Source organism: Dermochelys coriacea, chromosome 13, assembly GCF_009764565.3.
Source record: "Dermochelys coriacea isolate rDerCor1 chromosome 13, rDerCor1.pri.v4, whole genome shotgun sequence".
Classification (NCBI taxonomy): Eukaryota; Metazoa; Chordata; order Testudines; family Dermochelyidae; genus Dermochelys; species Dermochelys coriacea.
The window spans coordinates 30,187,721-30,206,959 of NC_050080.1; the positions used below are offsets into that span (position 1 = coordinate 30,187,721).

Consider the following 19,239-nt stretch of genomic DNA (forward strand, 5'->3'; position numbering starts at 1 on the left):
CAATATAGGTTTTAATAAGGCTAAATGTAAATGTATACATCTAGAAACCAAGGATGCAGCCCAAACTTATAGGGTTAGGGACTCTACCTTGGGAAGCCATGACTCTGAAAAAGACTTGCAGGAGTCATGGTGAACAATCAGTTGAACATGAGCTCCCAGTGTGATGCTGTGGCCAAAAGAGCTGATGTGATTCTGGGATGTACAAACAGGAGAATCTTGAGTGGGAGCAGAGAGGTTATTTAACTTCTGTATTTGGCCCTGGTGTGACTGCTGCTGGAATAGCATCCAGTTCCGATGCCCATCATTCAATAATAATTTTGATAGACTGATGAGGGTTCAGAGAGGAGCCTCAAGAATGATTAAAGGATTAGAAAACCTGCCTCAGAGTGATAAACAAATAGACTCGTTGAGTCTAACAAAGAGAAGGTTAGGGGATAACTTGATTACAGTATAAAAGTACCTACATGGGGAACAAATATTTGATAATGGGCTCTTCAGTCTAGCAGATCTAACACAATCCAGTGGCTGGAAGTTGAAGCTAGACACATTTAGACAGAAAATAAGGCGTACATTTTTGACAGTGAGAGTAATTAACCAGTGGAACAACTGACCAAGGATGTTGGAGGATTCTCCACCACTGACAATTTTTAAAATCAAGATTTGATGTTTTTCTAAAAGATCTGCTCTAGGAATTATTTGGGGGCAGTTCTGTGGCCTATTATACAGGAGATCAGAGTAGATGATCACAATGGTCTTCTGGCATTGGCGTATGACCCTATAAAGGTAAAAGATGTTGCACTGTGTCCAATACTAGGGAAGAGCATGTGATTAGGTCGAGGTTAATTAATCAATATTTTTTATTGGACCAACTTCTGTTGGTGATAGAGACAAACTTTCAAGCTCCACAGAGCTCTTTTGAAGGTCTGGGAAACATACTCAGTGTCACAGCTAAATACAAGGTGGAACAGATTGTTTAGCATAAGGAGTTAACACACATTTCAAGGGACCATTCAAGGTGAACTGGCCTGTTAACATCCCTCCACTCATGGGGGCAGTGGAGGCAGCTGCAGGGGGAGCCAGGGGTCAGTTGTTACTGAGTTAGTTTGTTGTAATGAACCATAAATCCAGTGTCTGTTCAGTCCATGATTTTTAGTGTCTACCAGAGTTGTGTGTTTAAGCTCCCAGGCTCATCTTTTGAAGGTGTTGTGCAGGTTTCCTTTAAGGATGAAGACTGAGAGGTCAGACCCAGAGTGATTGCTCTGGGAGAATTGTTCACCCACAGGTGACAGGGTGGTTTTGTCTTTAACCATTTCCCTGTGAGAGTTCATATGAGAGCATCATGATTGTCTGGCTGTGGGACCCGTCATAACTTCTCAGGACAGCTAGGTTGATGCTCACACTGCCCCCAACAGGCAGTCCTCTGCAAGAGGAGCACATGCAGCAAGGAGAAGCCATTCTTGTGGGAGACCCCTAGTTAAGTGCTTGGCAATTCACTGCAATCCTGAGCAAAACAGCATCTCCAGAGCGAGTGGAGGGCTGAAGGGCTGTGAAATCCAGTGAGACGTGAATGGAGGACAAAGGTTTCCAGGCTGCCATGCAGGGAGCTGGAGGACCCCCCCCCCAACCCATGTATGTGAAATCTGTAGCTCTCCCATCAGTGATCTCCTGTGCTGCAGCAAGGTCCCATCTTGGGCTTTGATCTCCATCACCTGCACTTTCAGCTAAACATGGTTTATGGACAATGACAAGAAGTCCAGTCACTGCTTGCCTGCAAACCTCTTGCCAGTATACATAGATCACACAGAAACAGGAGGACATGGATCTGAATCTACTGCACACTCAGATTTACCAGGTGCAGGTCTCAGTGTAACTGCAGAATTTAAACTCCTGCCCCCAAATGCCAGGTGCCTTCTGCATCAGGTGAGTGATGGTGCAGATCTGAAGCTGTAAGTGCCAACCCAAGTCCACGAGGACACTGCAACTAAAATCTCCATTTACCAACCATCCCCAGACTGTCACCCACAAATAGTGAGTGCTCCAGAGTGTGTTTCATTTTTATTTCTTAGATTTTTATTCCAACTAGAACAGGAGTCTAGCTGTTTTTCCAACCGAAATTACACAGACCAAGATAAAAGAGGACAATATGGTTTTGAAGCTAGCAGGCCAATGGCACAGCCCCATTGCTGCAGAGTACACAGGTCAGACGTATACACGGAGGTTACAGATCACAGACACGTGCATGTAGCATAAGAACAGCAGAAGTGAGCGACATTTATCAATGAGACAAATCAGGGTGACCCTAATGTTATCCATTAGAACTTGGCTTTTGGAACAGAGCTTTGAGTTTGTTTTGGCCAATTCAAGTGCCAAATAGTTGTATGGACAATGCCAGTATTTTGGGTAGCCACGAAACAGCCAGGGTTGCAAATTTGGAAACCTACTTTCCCCGTATGTTAATGTGTAAATTATCAAATGAGCCTGGAAGCCATTTCTAACACAAACACATCACAAAGGCAGTGTCTCCCCAGAGCAGCCCCAAGGCAAGGCTGGAGTTAAGCAGCTTGGAAACTGACCCGTAGCAGAAACCCTGTCACCATCCGTAGCCTTCATTATCAGGTATGTTCAGGCTGTCGGTCCCGAGTCCGTGCAAGGGTTTTCCCACCATGAGGTAGCACTTCCGATTTAAAGCGTAAACTTGATTTAAACACCTTTCACTCCGTTTTTTGGATGAGGAAGCACCTTGTTAGAATAGTAAGGCCCTGCCTGCCCCTTTCTACGTACTGTGAGACAGGGCACCTCTGGATACAGGTCCTGTTTGCCTGGCAATGGGGAAGACACCTCTGCATAGTTCTCAATCACCTTTCCTTTGATATGTGTAGCACCCACTCCCCCCACAAAAGGCACCTGGATGAGCTATTCCTACTGAGATTAACTGGCACCAGTGTGATCTGCTGACACCAGCAATTGGATAGCAATAGTACACTATGGAGCACGGCCAGTATGGCACGTTCCGGCACTGAACTCACCCCTTCCTGACTGTGGTTCCCTAATATATCCACTGCTCATGGAGAACCCAGTGCTGGGACAATCCAACTCCTGGTGCCAAGCAGTTAACATAACAAAAAATATTGGTACCAAAGGAGTTATATAAAACGTCACTAATCCCCAAAGCCCCCAGCCACACACAACTCCCTTGCCGAGCCCCGGAGATCTCAGCTAACACAGAGCTCAGACTAAACAGATTTGGTGGAAAGAAAATTAAAAATAGCTTGCACAGCTACAGAGTTGCAGATCCTTTTTCTAAAACTCCCCTTAGCTTCCAACAGACGGAAACAGAAGAAGCAGCTTATTTGCAATGTGGATAGTGGCAGACGAATCCCACTACACTCTGGTTTATTGAGAACAATTCCAATCATTCTGCATTAACTTAGAGAGATTGTTGCAGGGAATCTGTTGGAGCCCAAGGCACATAACTACTGTTTGGGAGCAAAACACCATTTGTCATCAAACTATCAATCCTTACTCTGGGCAGGATGCCATGCCCCGCCCATTACACAAAGTCAATTTAAAAAACACAAATAAAATGAGGGAAAAGAAAATGATGCAAGTCATTCTGCAATGAGTGACCGAGGCTGGAATTTCAGATACGCAGTATCAATCGACAACATAATGTACATCCTCTCCAGAGGCACAGACAGCTAGTGGACTAGCTGGAGAGCCCATCTTCTCTTCATTAATGGCGTTTCACATTCAACTTGACAGGTAATGGCTTCTCTCCCATAGTGAATACAATACTTTTCTGGACGGCCCCTGCTTTACTAGGACTCGGTGCTTCGGCATCTCTAGTCTGAAGGATGGCACGCGGTTCTGCTACAGCACAGTGGCACACCTGTTGCTAAACAGGTGGTTTATAACAGCTGGATCTGCCACCGTTGAGGTATCTCCCAGCTCTCGGTCATTCTTTGCAATCTTCCTTAATATGCGCCTCATAATTTTACCTGTCGAACAAAGAGCTGTCGTGATTCGACTGTATGTCCAGAGATTCAGAGTCGGTTTTCAGGAAGCTCCCCCTGAATAAGCCGTATTGGGATACAGATTTCTTCAAGTCTAGCCATGCAGAGACCTGGGCAATCCAAGACCATTCTCAGGACAACTGGACCCCTCCAAAACCTATTGTAATTATCCTGGACTGCTGATCCCCACTGGGAGCACTCCGGTGACTCCCTTCCTCCGGGGCTGCCCAGCCTGCAGACACCAGGAGCTGTGCTGCTTGTTCCCAAATGATGCATCTGACAAGAGTGAACCTGGACTCCTTACCTGAGCGGGTCTTGGGCAGACCAGGTGCATGCTGGATGTAATCAGGGGTTGCTATCGGTCCAATTTTTTCTCTGACTACAAAACAGATTTTCAGTATAATTATTAAGATTTCCCAGAGTACTTTCAGCAAGAGCTGAAACCCAAGTGAGCAGCAAGCGGAACAACCAAGCCCACCAGGGCTGCACTGCAATGACGCCAATATCTCTGCTGTTGGCAAAGGTACGGGTGTTTGCAGAATGGGGCCAGGCAACGCAATGGCACCGCTCAGGATTCGGCACCTGGAGACCCAGGGCTGGAGAGTGCATGCAGCTCTCCACAAAACTCATTCTCCAGCTGCGGGAGAGATGTTTGACCATTTCTATTCTCTCTCCATTGCTTCTAGGGTGCACTTAAGGACTTGAAATGAAGACAGCTTTCCCCCGGGTTTGGGTCCATTTCCACATAGCAATGACTGACCCCCCTCAGGGTTCCCCTGGAGCAACAGGCAACCTGGATGCATTTTGTTTACTGCCTTGTTCACGCACCACAGTCATCTTGGATGTCAATGGAGCATGTGTTAGTTTAGTTGGACTCCCACACCCATCACACCACACCCATTTTAACTGCTCTGGGATGGCGCGCTGGATTCCCCACCAACTTACACCAGCTCTTCCATCCCGCTTGGTGCCACATATGTGGGTTTACAGCAGCAAATGACGAGCCAGGAGGAAATACAAAGAGGCTCCCATGGGGCCTCTGCAGGCCCATCACTGTCACTATCACTGTCTTCACGCCCGTCTGCTAGCAGCACGGATGGACTTTGGAAGGGACACCTTGAGGCGGACGTGAGACCTGGACTGACATTCCCTCCCCTTCTAGGAAAACCAAGTCCACAGACATTGACCAAAACCTTTTGGTTTCAGTTAAAAGGCAGCAGCAAGCAGCAACCCATACGGTCCATGCACCAGCATAGATCACAGCTGCAGGCACCACGCCTGTATCCCCACTCCCTCCCAGCAGCACCCATGCCTGCCTCCAACACACACACAGTGAGCGGAGCTGGGGAACGAGGAGTCTGGGCACGTGCCAGCACAACGGCCCCCATGCCCGGGGCTGGAGAGGCAGAGGCTGCCCTGGAGAGCAGGAGCCTCACGCCCCTGCCAGCTCACAGGAGGCAAGGGGCATCACATGAGCGGCCACAACGTTGAGAGATCTAATTTTAGCCTCTGCCAGCTGTCGCTTTGTTCCCCAGGCTGCAGGGGCACAAGGGGCTCGGATGGGAGCTGGCCATAGCCTTGGCAGGGCACTGGTGTTCTCTAGGTGAGAGTCACCTTCCTTTGGAGAGGCCACGCTGCTTCACTCCCCAGCAGAGCCCTCCCCCATTCTCCGGCGGCAGGGGGCACCTGCCACAACACACCCTACACCAAAGACGCCAACAGCTCGGCTGCCATTACCTTGTTTTCTCAGCTCGTCCATAAGGGCCGGGGTGAATTTGTGGCCGTCCCTCAAGGTCACAAAGCAGTAGAGGCACTCGCCTTTCACTGGGTGGGGGTGACTCACCACCGCAGCCTCAGAAACGGAGAAGTGCTCAACCAGGGCAGACTCCACCTCCGCGGTGCTCAGCAGGTGGCCTGGAAAGAAAGAGGCAGCGCTTGGCTGAGTCCAGCAGCGGCTGGCTTCCTTGCTCCAGGAAGGCTCACTGCAGAAGGGCCCTGGGAGCAAACAGGGCCCCTAAGCTCCGATGGGGTGATCTGTTTGCATGCAGTACAACGGACTCTTGGGAGATTCTGCTCAGAGCCTTAGGGCAGCCCCTACCTTGCTCTGGGGAGACGACATTCCCTTCCTTGTGCCATGTGCCCCACCCCCGGATACATGACAAACGGCAGGAGCTTTGCGTGAACAAAGGGAGAAGCCCAGGAAGCTACATTCTGTCCAGAACACGTGTCTCTGAGCAGGCCCTTCCATGGCTGGGCAAGCTGCCACCAACCACTGGGTGCTGATAACACCTAGCTATCCCACTGGAATTGAATCACACACAGAGCACTGCTACCCATTAGTGATGGGCTGTCACAGAACTGTTCCTGTGTCACACTAACGCCCATGGTACAGGAGAATCTGCATTCCTACCATACCCCAGCCAAAGGCATACGGAGCAGGTAACCAACAGGCCACCTCTGTCAGTTACAGGAGGCAGCCAGGGAGCAGGAAGCAGAGTCCAAAAGTCTCTTTATTTAATAGAGCATTTGATATACTGCACTGAAATCTTACTAGCAAACTTCAGTCAACTTCTTTGGAGAGGAGCAATTTCATGTGGACCGACACTGGCTGAAGGGCCATAATCAAAGAGTAATAACCAGTAGCGAGCAGGGGGAGGCACCTAGTGGGCAGTACAGAATTCAGGGGTGCACAGCAGGTTAATGATACTCCCAGATTACATTAAAGCAAAAGCAGAAAAAGAACTAGGAACCTGGTGAGATGAGAAGTGTGGGCAGGATCCTGCATGGAAAGCCATCTGCAAGACACCATCGATGGCGGGGTGCAGACAAACTACTGCCAAAAACAGGCTAGGATCCATAGCGCACAGTGAATTGGAAGCACCTTGCAGTGCAAAAGAGCAGCAAAATGGCTGAGGTGATTGTGGCGTACATACACAGAAGCTAACCGATAGAGCCTAACAAAGTAACCTGACATCTTTTTTTAAAATGAGATTACAAGTTGTGAGATAAAAATAATAGTGTTGATGTAACAGACTTAGACTTCTGTAAGGCATCTGACTTGGTGCCACACGACATTTTGATTGAAAAACTATAAAGATACAAAATAAACCTGGCACACATTAAATGGATTAAAAGCTGGCTAACTGATAGGTCTGAAAATGTCATTGTAAGCGGGTAATCACCATTGAAGGGGTGGGTTTCTAGTGAGGTCCTGCCGAGATTTGTTCTCTACACTATTTAACATTCTAACTATTATACGCTATTTAACATTTCTATCAATGACCCGGAAGAAAACAGAAAATCGTCACTGAAAAAGTTCACAGGTGACACAAAAACTGGAGGAGGGGTTAATAATGAAGCGGACAGGTCACTGATTCAGAGTGATCTCGATTGCTTGGTAAGCTGTGTGCAAGCAAACAATGTGAGTTTAAATACAGTGACATGTAAATGCATACATCTAAGTACAAAGAATGTAGGCCACACTTACAGGATGGGGGATCTATCCTGGGAAGCAATGACTCTGAAAAAGATTTGGGGGTTGTGGTGGATAATCAGGTGAACATGAGCTTCCAGTGTGACGCTGTGACCAAAAGGGCTAATGCAATCCTGGGATGCACAAACAGGGGAAACACGAGTAGGAGTAGAGAGGTTATTTTGCCTCCTGTATTTGACACCGGTGCAAACTGCTGCTGGAATCCTGTGTCCAGTTCCGGTATCCACAATTCAAGAAAGATGATGATAAATTGGAGATGGTTCAGAAAGGAGCCATGAGAATGAGTTAAGGGTTAGAAAACCTGCTTTACAGTGATAGACTGAAAGGGCTCAACCAATTTAGCTTATCACAAAGAGAAGGTTAAAGGGTAACTTGATCACAGTCTACAAGTACTTATATGGGGAACCAATAGTTAATAACTGGCTCTTCAGTCTAGCAGAGGAAGGTCTAACAGGATCCAATGACTGGGAGCTGAAGCTAGACACATTCAGGCGTCAGTGTGTAACAGGGAGGGGAATTAACCAATGGAACAACTTACTAAGGACCCTGGTGGACTCTCCGTCACTGGCAATTTCCAAATCAAGATGGGCTGTTTTTCTAAAAGCTCTGCTCTAGGCATTATTGTGGGGCAGGTCTCTGGCCTGTGTTATACAGGAGACCAGACTGGATGATCACAATAGGCCCTTCTGGCCATGGACTCTATGTTTCTATGCAACAACCCACTGTGTCATGGAGCAGTAACCCACCTTGGTCTGCTCAGACCTTTTCCGGAGTATGATAACCAGCACTGGGAACTGCCTTACAAGAGATGAGGGAAAAAACTGAGGGAGCTAGGATGGGGGGAATTGTGTTTCAGAAAGGTTTAGAAGAATGTCTCTAGCTCAACCAAACGATAGAGGAGTGAAAGAGAGAGAGATGATAACCAACAACCAGGGTCCGAGGGCTCGGCCTGCCAGCAAGGGAGGGGTTATTCAGCCTGATACACTGAACCAGGAGCAATGGGATGGAAGGAATTAGAGACATTGACTGAACCTCAGACAAAGCTCCAGCCCCGTGGAATCGTCTCCCTGGCGGTATGTAGGCTCCATACCTGGAGACAAGATAAAGCACCAGAGAACAGCTGGGGACAGCCTGCCCTGGCTCTGGGAACAGGGGCTAATTTCACCAGGAGCTTCCCCCTTCCCCAAATGTCTACAAGGCAGATTAACAATGTTATTTACATGGTGCCTTTAATCCACTAGCAGGGAGAGGTAACCATGGTAATTCACCTCACCGAGTTCCTAGAGCATTCCCTGCTAGTGCGGTACTCACACTCCTCCAAAGGCAGGCAGGCGGGCAAGGCCCTGCCACAAGGCCCGTCCCGCTGGGTTCAGTAGAAGCGCTCCTGTAAGTGATGCCTCCAGACACCCTGCAGGCGTGACAGCGGGATGTCTCTCAAGTTACGACTCTGGTTTGTATCATGGGTTGAACACACGTCTGACCCTGCTTATTATTGTCCTGTATTGCAGCCAGCACCCTGCTTGGGAAAGGCATGTGATGCCTCCCTGTAGCAGGGTGGCTACCCCGCTCCTAAAATAGAAGGGGTTAAAAGCAGCCCTGGAGAGGGCTGTGGCTGGGGTTGGCTGACTGGGGAAGCAGCCGCAGCTACGCCATGCCTCAATCAGGCCCCAGCTGACCTGTATAAAAAGGCTGTGAGCCAGGAGCCCAAGGAGTCTCTCTCCAGGCTGGGAGAGAGCAGGGCCTAGCTGTCTGCCTGACAGGGTACTGAGGGTGGTGCCATGCTGGGGAAGGAGCAGGCTGAGCGGGGGGGGCTCCAGGCTGGCAACTCCACAGGCTGTAGGGCCTGGTCCAAGGCCCATAGAGGTACTGGGAGGCAGAGGAAGGCAGCAGGTCCAAACCCCCTTGCTTATGATGAGTGGCCTTTACACTGCAGTCTGCCCCAGGGAGAGGGGGCTTGGTGATGACTGGCAGCAGCCCAGACTGAGGCAAGGTGGGGATAGTGGGTTGGGGGTTCCCCAGGAAAGGGAGACCCAGAGGCAGAGTGTGGGGGTACTGCCAGGGGGAAGAACCCCAGAAAAAGAGGCAATAGGGTCTGAGGGAGACACGGGGGCCAGAGTTGTGCGGATCACTGGCCTGCAGAAGGCACTCCAGGCTGGAAAAGAGCTAATTCCCAATGACCAGAAGGAGGCACTACAGGGGTGAGTCCAAACCATTACACTCCTGGAAGGAATATCACTGAGAAGATGGCAATTGAGGGTCACTGACTCCAACTGTCTCAATTACCAGCCCCTCCCTGTGGAGCAATGGATCTTCTGCACAGGGACTTGCAGGGAGGGGCGAGTATGTCTGGGGGAGGGAGCTGGAGCGTCCCAGTGGAACACCTGCAAAAGGGACAGGAACTCTAAGAGCAGAGGTGCTGCTCTGAGTGGGAAGCCAACCACTGCCACATGTGTGAAGGTCTGGTAGGAGAGAGAAGGGGACAAGACAGGACAGCTGGAAACTCTGACAAACCTCACCCCAAGTGCGAGATCAGACTGGGAAGGGGGCGTTTCAGGACTTTCGTTATTTTTGGCTCTCGAGCTATTTAAGAGTAACGTCACTGAGGTAAGAAATTCCTTTGCTAAGCCTGTGTTCCTTGCTTTTATGTCGCATTGTCCCTGGAAGAGTTAAACTAGAAGTCCAGCAGGCTCCCAGCCTAGACGGAACTCTAGAGGAGTACGTGTAAGCAACTGGGGAGCTCGGGATGTTTCATCCACCAGATTCCGGATCTGGGTGGTTGGGTGAAGGTGTCCCAGATCCTCAGACAAGAGTGCACCATAGGGTCCAAGAGCTCGAAACTGTGACTAGTCTCTACACAGACTCAGCTGGTTTGGAAACGTGGGGCCCAGGAAGTGGCTCCACTCACAGGCTGGTGACAGCACAGAGGGACAATGGGCCAGGCTGCAACAGCTAGTACCTGAGTAAGCCCCACGCATGGCTGGCTACAGACAGTTTACTGGCTGAGTGCTCCCCTTCCCAGTAGCTTCAGCTGAGACTATCCAGCTGTGGCCAGAGGCTGTGCAAACAGCCGCTGGTGTGGGAGTGTCTCATGCTGGGCAAAGCAGAACTTGCTGCCGGTGGCTGGGAGTGAGGGGGGATTCTCTCTCCCGCTGCTTAGCAAACGTTGGCTGGAATTTTTAACCTGCACTTTTAAATCCTGTGCCTCCTCTCTCTCCACAACAGCCAAAGGGTTTGTTCTCACCAGAGACGTTGAGCATATCATCGATGCGCCCCGTGATCCAGTAATAGCCGTCCTTATCTCTCTTGCAGCCTACAAAGAACCAGTCACCAGCATGAGGACACAGCGCCAGAACTCAATGCATCTGACAAAGGAGTCCGGGAATAGAATGGAATGCAGCGAGATCCCGGACCCAGGGGCTCTCCCATGTCACGTTCTGCTAATCCCCAGCTAGCGAAACGGCCCACCAACCCTCCCGCTTGGAAAGCGGAGACACTGAGCAGGCCACACAAGCTGCCACTCTCTGGGACAAGGCTGCTGCTTGAAGTCTTACCATCTCCTGTCACGTAGTACCCTGGGAACTTCTTGAAGTAGGTGGTCTCAAATCGCTGGTGGTTCCTGTACACTGTGCGCATTATTCCAGGCCAGGGCTGCTTAAATACCTGTGGGAGAGGATATAGAGATGTAGCATTAGAGTCAGGGAGCCCCTGGGGTACACAGCTTCACAGCAGCATGAGTTCTTGGCCTAAGTTGTAGGTCACGGTCTCTAATGGGCTCTTACTTACATAGCCAGAGAAAGACAGAGGAGTCTAGCCAGCAGATAGCCATGTCTATTTCCTGCATTACTCCCAAGCCTATTCACTAGCTCAGCCCCATACTACCCTGTATCCCATCTCCGATCACAGCTGTCGAGAGCAGGACACTACAGCGTATTAACCGAAGTCTCTCGGTGCCCAGCACGCAAAGGGCAGTATGACACTTCTACCTTCACATCCCCACCATTTTATAGCTGTTAATTACAGGAAATGAAGAGTGTTTTGCCCCTTGCAGCGAAACCGTAGATTCCAAGGCCAGAAGGGACCATTGTGATAGTCTCATCTGACTTCTAGAACGGTGATTCTCAACTTAGGGCCCCTTTGGGGGCTGCAAGCAGGTTCAGGGGGTCCACCAAGCAGGGCTGGCATTAGACTTGCTGCAGCCCAGGTTAGAAAGCCAAAGCCCCGCTGCATGGAGTTCAAGCCCGGGGCCTGACGCATGGAGCTCAAGCCAACACCTGAGCAATTTAGCTTCACAGGGACCCCTGTGGCGTGGGGCCTCGTGCAATTGCCCTACTTGCTACCCCTAGCTTTTATATGCAGAAAAACAGTTGTTGTGTCATGTGGGCCGTGGCATGTTGGGGGGGCCTCAGAAAGAAAAAGGTTGAGAACCCCTGTTCTAGAACACAGGCCAGAGAACTCCCCTCCCCCAATAATTCCCAAGCCATACCTGTTAGAAAAACATCCTACCTTGAGTTAAAAATTGTCAGTGATGGAGAATCCACCATGACCCTAAGTAAAAGATTTAATCATACAGAGAAGAGCTGCTCCCCCATTATGACCGACATAAGATCTCCCACGGGGCAGCCAATGTTAGAGAGGTAGGACACTGCCCTATCAACATCCCAGATTCCCAAACAGTTGCAATCACTGACTTCACCCCAAGCATGGGCTCATGCTGCAGAGAGCTGACGGCTGGGAAAGCCCCATGTCCCCTTGCTCCTGATGGTGCATTCTACCACAAACTTCCTAAAGAGGGGAGGATCTCGCTAAATAGCCTTTAACCCCCTCCCCACCACATTTGTTTCGATTGGCATCAGGGCTGTTGTATAATCTACAGGGCTCCTACGCTGGCGGTTAGAGTCCAACGTCATTTCTAATGGCACAAGAGCGTCTTGCAGCATAGATGTGAAAGGTGTAACTAGACATGCTTGTGAGGGGATAACCTCATACCAGTTCAGGCCCCTGGCTTGGAACCAACACACATGTGACTCCTGCTCCCCAGTGGGAACCAGCCAGTCACTTGGTGAGCCTCGGTTTTCCCGCAGCCCTGGTGTAACTGTGACAGGGCTTGGTCCGAGCCCAGGATCAGCTGTTCTTTACCAGGTAGCCTTCTGCTTCTCCCTCCAGCTCCTCCCCAGATTCATCCAGGATAGCAGGAACGACACCAAAGAACGGAAACGTCTGTAGGGGATGTTTGTGGAAAGAGAAAGTTGAACATACAATTAAAATCCTTCAAACAGACAAAGGAAGGGCAGAGTGAGCCTGGCTTTCGGGAGGGATTCAGTCCAAGTGTCTGCCAGTAACCATGCTGACGGTACGTCTCTCACTAGGCTCCATTATGGCCAGACATCCCCAGGGAATTCACCCCCGCTCAGGCCTGGCTCAACCCCTTCCAGACAGTGCTCATGCTGCCCAGGCTTTGGGGAGAGAGTGTTCCCCGCACTGATTATCTAGGAGTTCAGTATCACGCCTGTGCTGGGCAACATAGCAAACCAGGTAGTTAGCTTGCGGAGGACCCTGTTGGTGCAAATGGGGCTTTACAGGTGTCACTAAGCCCATGCCCCACCCCATAGTCACTGCTCTGGAAAAATCCCAGTAGCAGGAGAGCACAGAATGGAGCACTCCAGCCACAGGGCGCTCGAATGGTTTCTACTCACTGCGGAGCCCGGCTTCATGGGGGTGGCAGCAGGGAGCGGCGTCAGCACATGGCCACCCTGCGGGAGGAAGCAATGGAGATCAGCCATTCACACTGCCTGGCCCCTCACACTCTGACACTGCCTTATAGGTACTGACTCCGAGAGTGCTCGGGGCTGGAGCACCCACAGGGAAAAATTGGTGGGTGCTCTGCACCCACTGGCAGCTCCCCACTCTGCCCCCCCACCCCAGCTCACCTCCACCTCCTCCCCTGAGCGCGCCTTCCCCCTTCTCCCCCTAGCACCCAGCGTAACAAGCTGTGACAGGGAGGGGGAGGAGCAGGAATGCGGCGCGCTCAGGGGAAGAGGCGGGGCTGGGGCAGGGATTTGGGGAAGGGGTCCAATAGGGGCAGGGAGGGGGCAGAGTTGGGGCAGGGACTTTAAGGAAGGGGTTGGAATGGGGGTGGGGCAGGGGTGGGTGAGTACCCATCGGCGCCATGAGAAGTTGGTGCCTATGCACTGCCCCGCCCTGGAATGTGCTCAGATGCTGGGAAGCAGCTTGGGGCACGGTTGGAGGTGGGACTGGTGCAGAGGCAGGATGTGTGGCAGGGAGTAATGCATTGGGACAGCTTGGCAGGAGACAAGAAGCAGAGGGAGGAGTGCAGGGGCACAGTGGCGTATGGGCTGAGGAGAGGCAGGTGGGAAGCCTGGAGAGCAGTGACAGCAGCAGCCAGCTGGACACTATAGGAACAGGAGGCCAGAGAGCCTAGCAGTGCCCCTGTCTGAGAGGCAGGCCCCATACTGCTCTGTAATCAGAGATGCACCCGGCAGGGCGGGTAACAGGAACAAGCTCCCCACTCACCCCTAGCCTCCATGGGAGAACGTGTGGCAGTGCCCCCGCTCCCTGAGCTCCCGGGAAGGCTAGAGCCCACTGTGCTGACACTACTCTGCAGCAAGCCCGCAGAGCAGCCTGGCACCTCGAAGGGGGGCAGCGCCTGGCACCCTTAGAGGTGTCAGGGCTCCCTGCTCTCTCCCAAGAGGGGTAAGGGGGTCTGAGGAGAGCTGGCAGGGAGGAACTCACAGTCTCTGTCTGCCAGAAGGTATCCACGATGGGACACCTCTCTTCTCCAACCACCTGATAGTACCACAGCCAGGCTTCGGGATTGATGGGCTCCCCAACCGTCCCCAGCACTTTCAAGGATTTCCTGCTGTACCTGCAGTGAGAAGCGGCGGGTTTCACACATGCGCACATGCCCTCAGCCTGGACCAGGCCACAGGAGACTGGCTCATAGCCCTGTCTGTGAGCTTGCCCAACCCAGACAGCCCACTTCGGCATATGGGATCTCGCAGATCGTCCAGTTTGGGTTTTCAAGAAGCTCCGCTAGGATCCAGCGTGTGTGGAGAGGGGAAGTACATGGAGCAGCAGCAGAGCCAGCCCTTTGGTCTGACCTACACAGTCAGGGCAGCTCAGACAGCAAGGACCAGAGTCACAGTAAATTCTATAAGCTCAGGGCAACTTCTGTTCCCATCACCCTTCTCAGTCCCTCCACAGTGTCTGGAAACACCAGGCTGGCAATGCAGGAGCTCTCTGTGCCCAGCACACTCCCCTGCAGTCCTGCTCCAGGGCTGATGGGAGTTGTCCTGCCATGTAGCCAGGCAATAGCCCAGAACTCTGACATCAGAACAAGAGGTGGGTGTTTCAGACTCTGCCTAAGACCAACCCAGGGGCAGCACTGAAAAGTGACACAGGATAAAGCCAGCTCGCCATAACCCACTGCCCAGGGCTCAGAAACGCAACTTGCAGATTCCTGTGCCCACTTATAAGCACCGTAACAGGAAGGTTTCCCCATTTGCGCAGGCCAGACACAGCATAGACTCACTGACTCAGACTTTACAGCCAGACATGATCTAGTCCGACCTCCTGCACATTGCAGGCCACAGAACCTCACCCACCCACTCCTGTAACAGACCCCTAACCTCTGGCTGAGTTACTCTAGTCGCCAGATCATGGTGTAAAGACTTCAAGTTACACAGAATCCCCCATTTACACTAGTTTAAACCTACAAGTGACCCAGGCTCCACGCTGCAGAGGAAGGTGAAAAACCACCAGAGTCTCTTCCAATCTGACCTGGGGGAAATTCCTTCCCAACCCCAAATATGGTGATCAGATAGACCCTGAGCACTTGGGCAAGACCCAGCAGCCAGACACCTGAGAGAGAATTATCTGTAGTAACTCAGAGCCCTCCCCATCTAGTGTCCCATCCCATTTGCTGCTCGCAGTCGCAGTCTGGCTACATGCCAGCACAGACAGTCTCATCAGACCATTCCCTCTGTATACTTATCAAGCTCAGTCTTGAAGCAAGTTAGGTGTTTGCTCCCAATGCTCCCCTTGGCAGGCTGTCCCAGAATGTCACTCCTCCGATGGCTAGAAACCTTCGTCTAAATAAAATGCTCCAGGCAGCTGCTGTTGGGGATCCACAACCCATCTGCTCAGGGACAGGCGGGAGCTTTCAGGCAACTAGTTCCAAGCCAGTCCTGTACTCCCGGGTCCTACTGCCTTGTGCCCGCAGAGCTATCGGGGACCCTCCCCCGCTGCGGATTAGTGCTTACTTTTTGACGGGCTCATCGCCGTACTTCATGAGCAGCCGGATGGCTGTGGGTGCAGTGTAAAACTTGGTCACCTGGTACTTGTCAATGATGCTCCACATGCGGCCGACGTCTGGATAAATGGGCAGACCTTCAAACTGAGCATGAGACAGCACGGTCAGCACAGCCACTTCCCAGCCCTACTTGTGACGGGCCCAGGGGAGAACCCTGCCCTGGAGCCCAGGCAGCGAGACTGAGCACAGTGGGGGACAGGGGATGCTAGGAGCCCACCTCGCTCCAGGCAGACCAGGCTTTAGGCCGATGGCTGCAAGAACAGAGCAGAGCCCCTGTGCCACCGAGTGAGGCAGGGACCAGGTCTCCTCCATGCTCCGTGCGGTGCTGAGCACAACCGTTCTTGGGGGCATGAAGCAACAAGAGCAGGTCAGAGGCAGGGATCTAAGCTACCCTCCACCAGCCAGTGCTCCGACGGCTCCCAAGGCTCAGAGGCTCTGCAGAGGCGAGGGCCCAGAGACCGCTGGCGTACGGCCTTAGGTGGGGATTAAGGGCAACTGGAGGAGCAGAGAAAACGCTCTCTATGCCTCCCCTCCTCCTCCCAGTCTCAACTCCTGCCCCACCTTTCACCACTCCAGAGAGAGCTCCCCCTGCATGCCCACGAGGGTTGACAGGGCTTCCCTCCCAGCAGGCACAGCACCCTCTGCTCCACCCCTTGCTGCCTCTGGGCTCCATGGCTTATCCATGCCAGGTAGGGACACAGCTCCCAGGCAAGGGGGGGAGAAGGCCATGTGCAGACTGGCTCCAGCCAGTACTGCTGACGTGACCCCTTTCACGACACCCACAGACAGTGCCTCTTGGATGTGGGTCCTGCAGCTTGTCCCCCAGACAGGCTGATGTGCTGGGGGCTCAGGCTGATGTGACGGGGAAAGCCAGCCAGCTCCACCGTGCCACTGAATGCAGCTAATGCAGGGTATGGGAACAAAGGCAGCAGCACACTTCCATGTAACACACAGCCTGCAGACCCTGCCACACTGCTCGGGATCTCCCCAGAAAGGAAGAAAAAAAGTTCTTCCTCCTCCTTTTCCCCCCCGAGGAGTCTGGGGACTGACAAGTCCCTGCCCTGGTTTTGCTGGGGGGGGGGGGGGCTTGGGGTGCTGCCAGCCTCTCTCCCAAGCATCCTTCAGGCACTGGAGATAAATGTGCTAGCAAAGCATCACAGCAGCAAGACAAAACTCCTCACAACAGCAGCTCTGCTTTCACACTGTCCCAACACCCAGATTCGTTCGCTCTCCCATTCCCACAGCATCCCCCAGGGCAGGCAAGGCCCTAGTTTCTAAGGGCAAACAAAAACCACTTGTTTTATTACTCAAGAATCTCACAAACCAAGCCCTTCCTGCCTTATCACAAAGCAGCGAGAGCAACTGGCACTGGCACTGGCTTCTGCTTAGCCCTCCAGCTCCACTCTGTGAGGCCTGCCTGCCAGGTGCCTTGCCCTCCTCACAGGGCAGCTCTCTGCTATGGCAGCCTCCAAGGTGCTGGTTAGCGCAGAGGGTGCACGCTGACTCCCAGGGCGCTTTTCAAATGAGGCAGAGAGAAGAGCGGGTCACGAGGGCAGGGGCTTGTGCTCATTACAGAAACAGGCAGATACCAAGGGAGGCTGTTCAGCAGCAGGCTGGTCTCTACCTTCCAGGAGAGGCTCCCAGACCTCACAAAACTTACCAATACACAGGTTGCCCCATTTGCCAGAGGTCCATAAGTGAGGTAGGAGTGGCCAGTTATCCAGCCAATGTCAGCCGTGCACCAGTAAATGTCCTCAGGATGATGATCAAACACATACTTAAAGGTAGCAGCAGTAAAAATCATATATCCACCCACCGTATGCACGACGCCCTGCAACAAGAACACATGATCAGCAGGGGATGCTTCAAAAGCAAAGCCACCCTCAGCCCTCCCAAGCTGACCAGCACCAGACTGGCAAATACCAGGAGCAGGTCTTCAGTGCCTGAACTGGAAAAGCACAGCCCCATCCCAAAGCTATCACCTCTCCAGCTCAGAGCTCTTGCAAAGTGCATCAGAAAAAACAGAACTGTAAACTAAGTACTTCATAGCGTGCTCCATAACTGAAGTATGAGCATGGTTCATCTCTATCTTGCCCCAGGGGTATGCCCCTATTACTGGAATCTCTGAGACCTATGGACTAGTTACTGTTACAGACATCATTTCTGGCCAGGGAAGCAGTATGAGTTAGCTATTGTGAAAAATACCTTGGGTTTCCCAGTTGATCCACTGGTATAAAGAATGAACAGCTCATCTTCAGCATCGCACCACTCAGGCTCACACTCCTTGCTGGCATTCTTCATAAGCTCATGCCACCAAAGGTCGACTTGGGAATTCCATGGAGTCTGAAGAAAAGTGAAAGACAGAGGGTCTGATCTCCAAAGGCAGCTAGAGTGGGCAAGCGGAGCACGCTGTAGCAGAAGGCTAATCAGCTCGGAACACACCCCTGCTGCAAAATCAGGCTTCAGAACCACAGCCTCCATTAAAACAAGGGATGTTTCCCACCTGCAGGACTACCAAGAAAACCTTTACAAAGCAACCCGAGCATAACAGGTGCAGTCTGCAAACAACCTGAAACTCCAGACTCGCCCCCATTCCCCAAAAGAACTTGGGAGTGCAGTTAGTATCCAAATACCTAGCCCAAGGGACGCTGTGCCAATGGGTATTCATCAAGCCTCCAGTTTTACTTTATTGGACGCTGCACAGATGCTCAACTGGTCAAAGAACCAGGGGCCGTGCTGCAACATTTGGGTCTAGTCTGCTGTGGAGGACACAGGCCTCAAGAAGGAGACAGCAGCAACGTGGCTCAAGGCCTTTCCTGGCCATCAGTACCAAGCTGGGAGAGCTAGTGGCCATTAACCTCAGTCAGCTACTGTTCATGTAACTGAATATCTCCCCTCTAAGGAACGCCATCCCTTCCCAGCTATGCATGGACAAACCTGACACGCTCTCCTATCTTACTGGAGAGGCAGCATTGCACTGCCCTGCATGGAGCTCAGACAGTACACAAGAGAAGGGGCAGGGTTAATAGCCAGCTAGAAAGCCAAGCACAACACCCCTTTGTGCTTCCACTGCCTATCAAGCCATAGAATCCTGCCTGGCAAAGACTCGCCCACCTCCCAAGAGCCCCGCCAGGCTGTTCTCAACACAACACTCTTTGGCACTTTGTTCAATCTAGTTTTAAGATGTCCCAAGTGATGGGGCTTGCAGCCCTTATGGAAACTTATGTTCCACTCACCACCATCACTTAGTTTAGCTATACACAGTTTATCTTTCCACCATTCCTGAGGAGTCAATCCCTCCAGCTCCTCCATCGCGTCTGTGGCTGGGCTCTGAGCCCCCTCCAGTTTGTCAATACAGGTCTGGGAACATGCTGCTCACGAATGAAAGCAGTATTCCAGGGACA

The 19,239-nt window shown here is 51.9% G+C and overlaps 1 protein-coding gene across 3 annotated transcripts in view; it reads right to left on the bottom strand.

Moving 5' to 3' along the window:
- Positions 1–2,043: 2,043 nt before the first annotated feature.
- The window catches only part of ACSS2 (acyl-CoA synthetase short chain family member 2), a 79,592-nt gene continuing 62,396 nt past the window's right edge, over positions 2,044–19,239 (bottom strand). For all 3 annotated transcript variants that reach the window (XM_038369545.2, XM_038369544.2, XM_038369543.2), the window contains 11 exons: positions 18,041–18,178; positions 17,496–17,666; positions 15,786–15,919; positions 14,257–14,389; positions 13,200–13,256; positions 12,643–12,723; positions 11,058–11,166; positions 10,748–10,816; positions 5,751–5,927; positions 4,318–4,392; positions 2,044–3,998 (listed from right to left, as the gene is read on the bottom strand). In XM_038369545.2, coding sequence (XP_038225473.1) covers positions 3,871–3,998; positions 4,318–4,392; positions 5,751–5,927; positions 10,748–10,816; positions 11,058–11,166; positions 12,643–12,723; positions 13,200–13,256; positions 14,257–14,389; positions 15,786–15,919; positions 17,496–17,666; positions 18,041–18,178 — 1,272 coding nt within the window. In that variant the 3' untranslated portion in view covers positions 2,044–3,870. The remainder of the gene's footprint in view (positions 3,999–4,317; positions 4,393–5,750; positions 5,928–10,747; positions 10,817–11,057; positions 11,167–12,642; positions 12,724–13,199; positions 13,257–14,256; positions 14,390–15,785; positions 15,920–17,495; positions 17,667–18,040; positions 18,179–19,239) is intronic.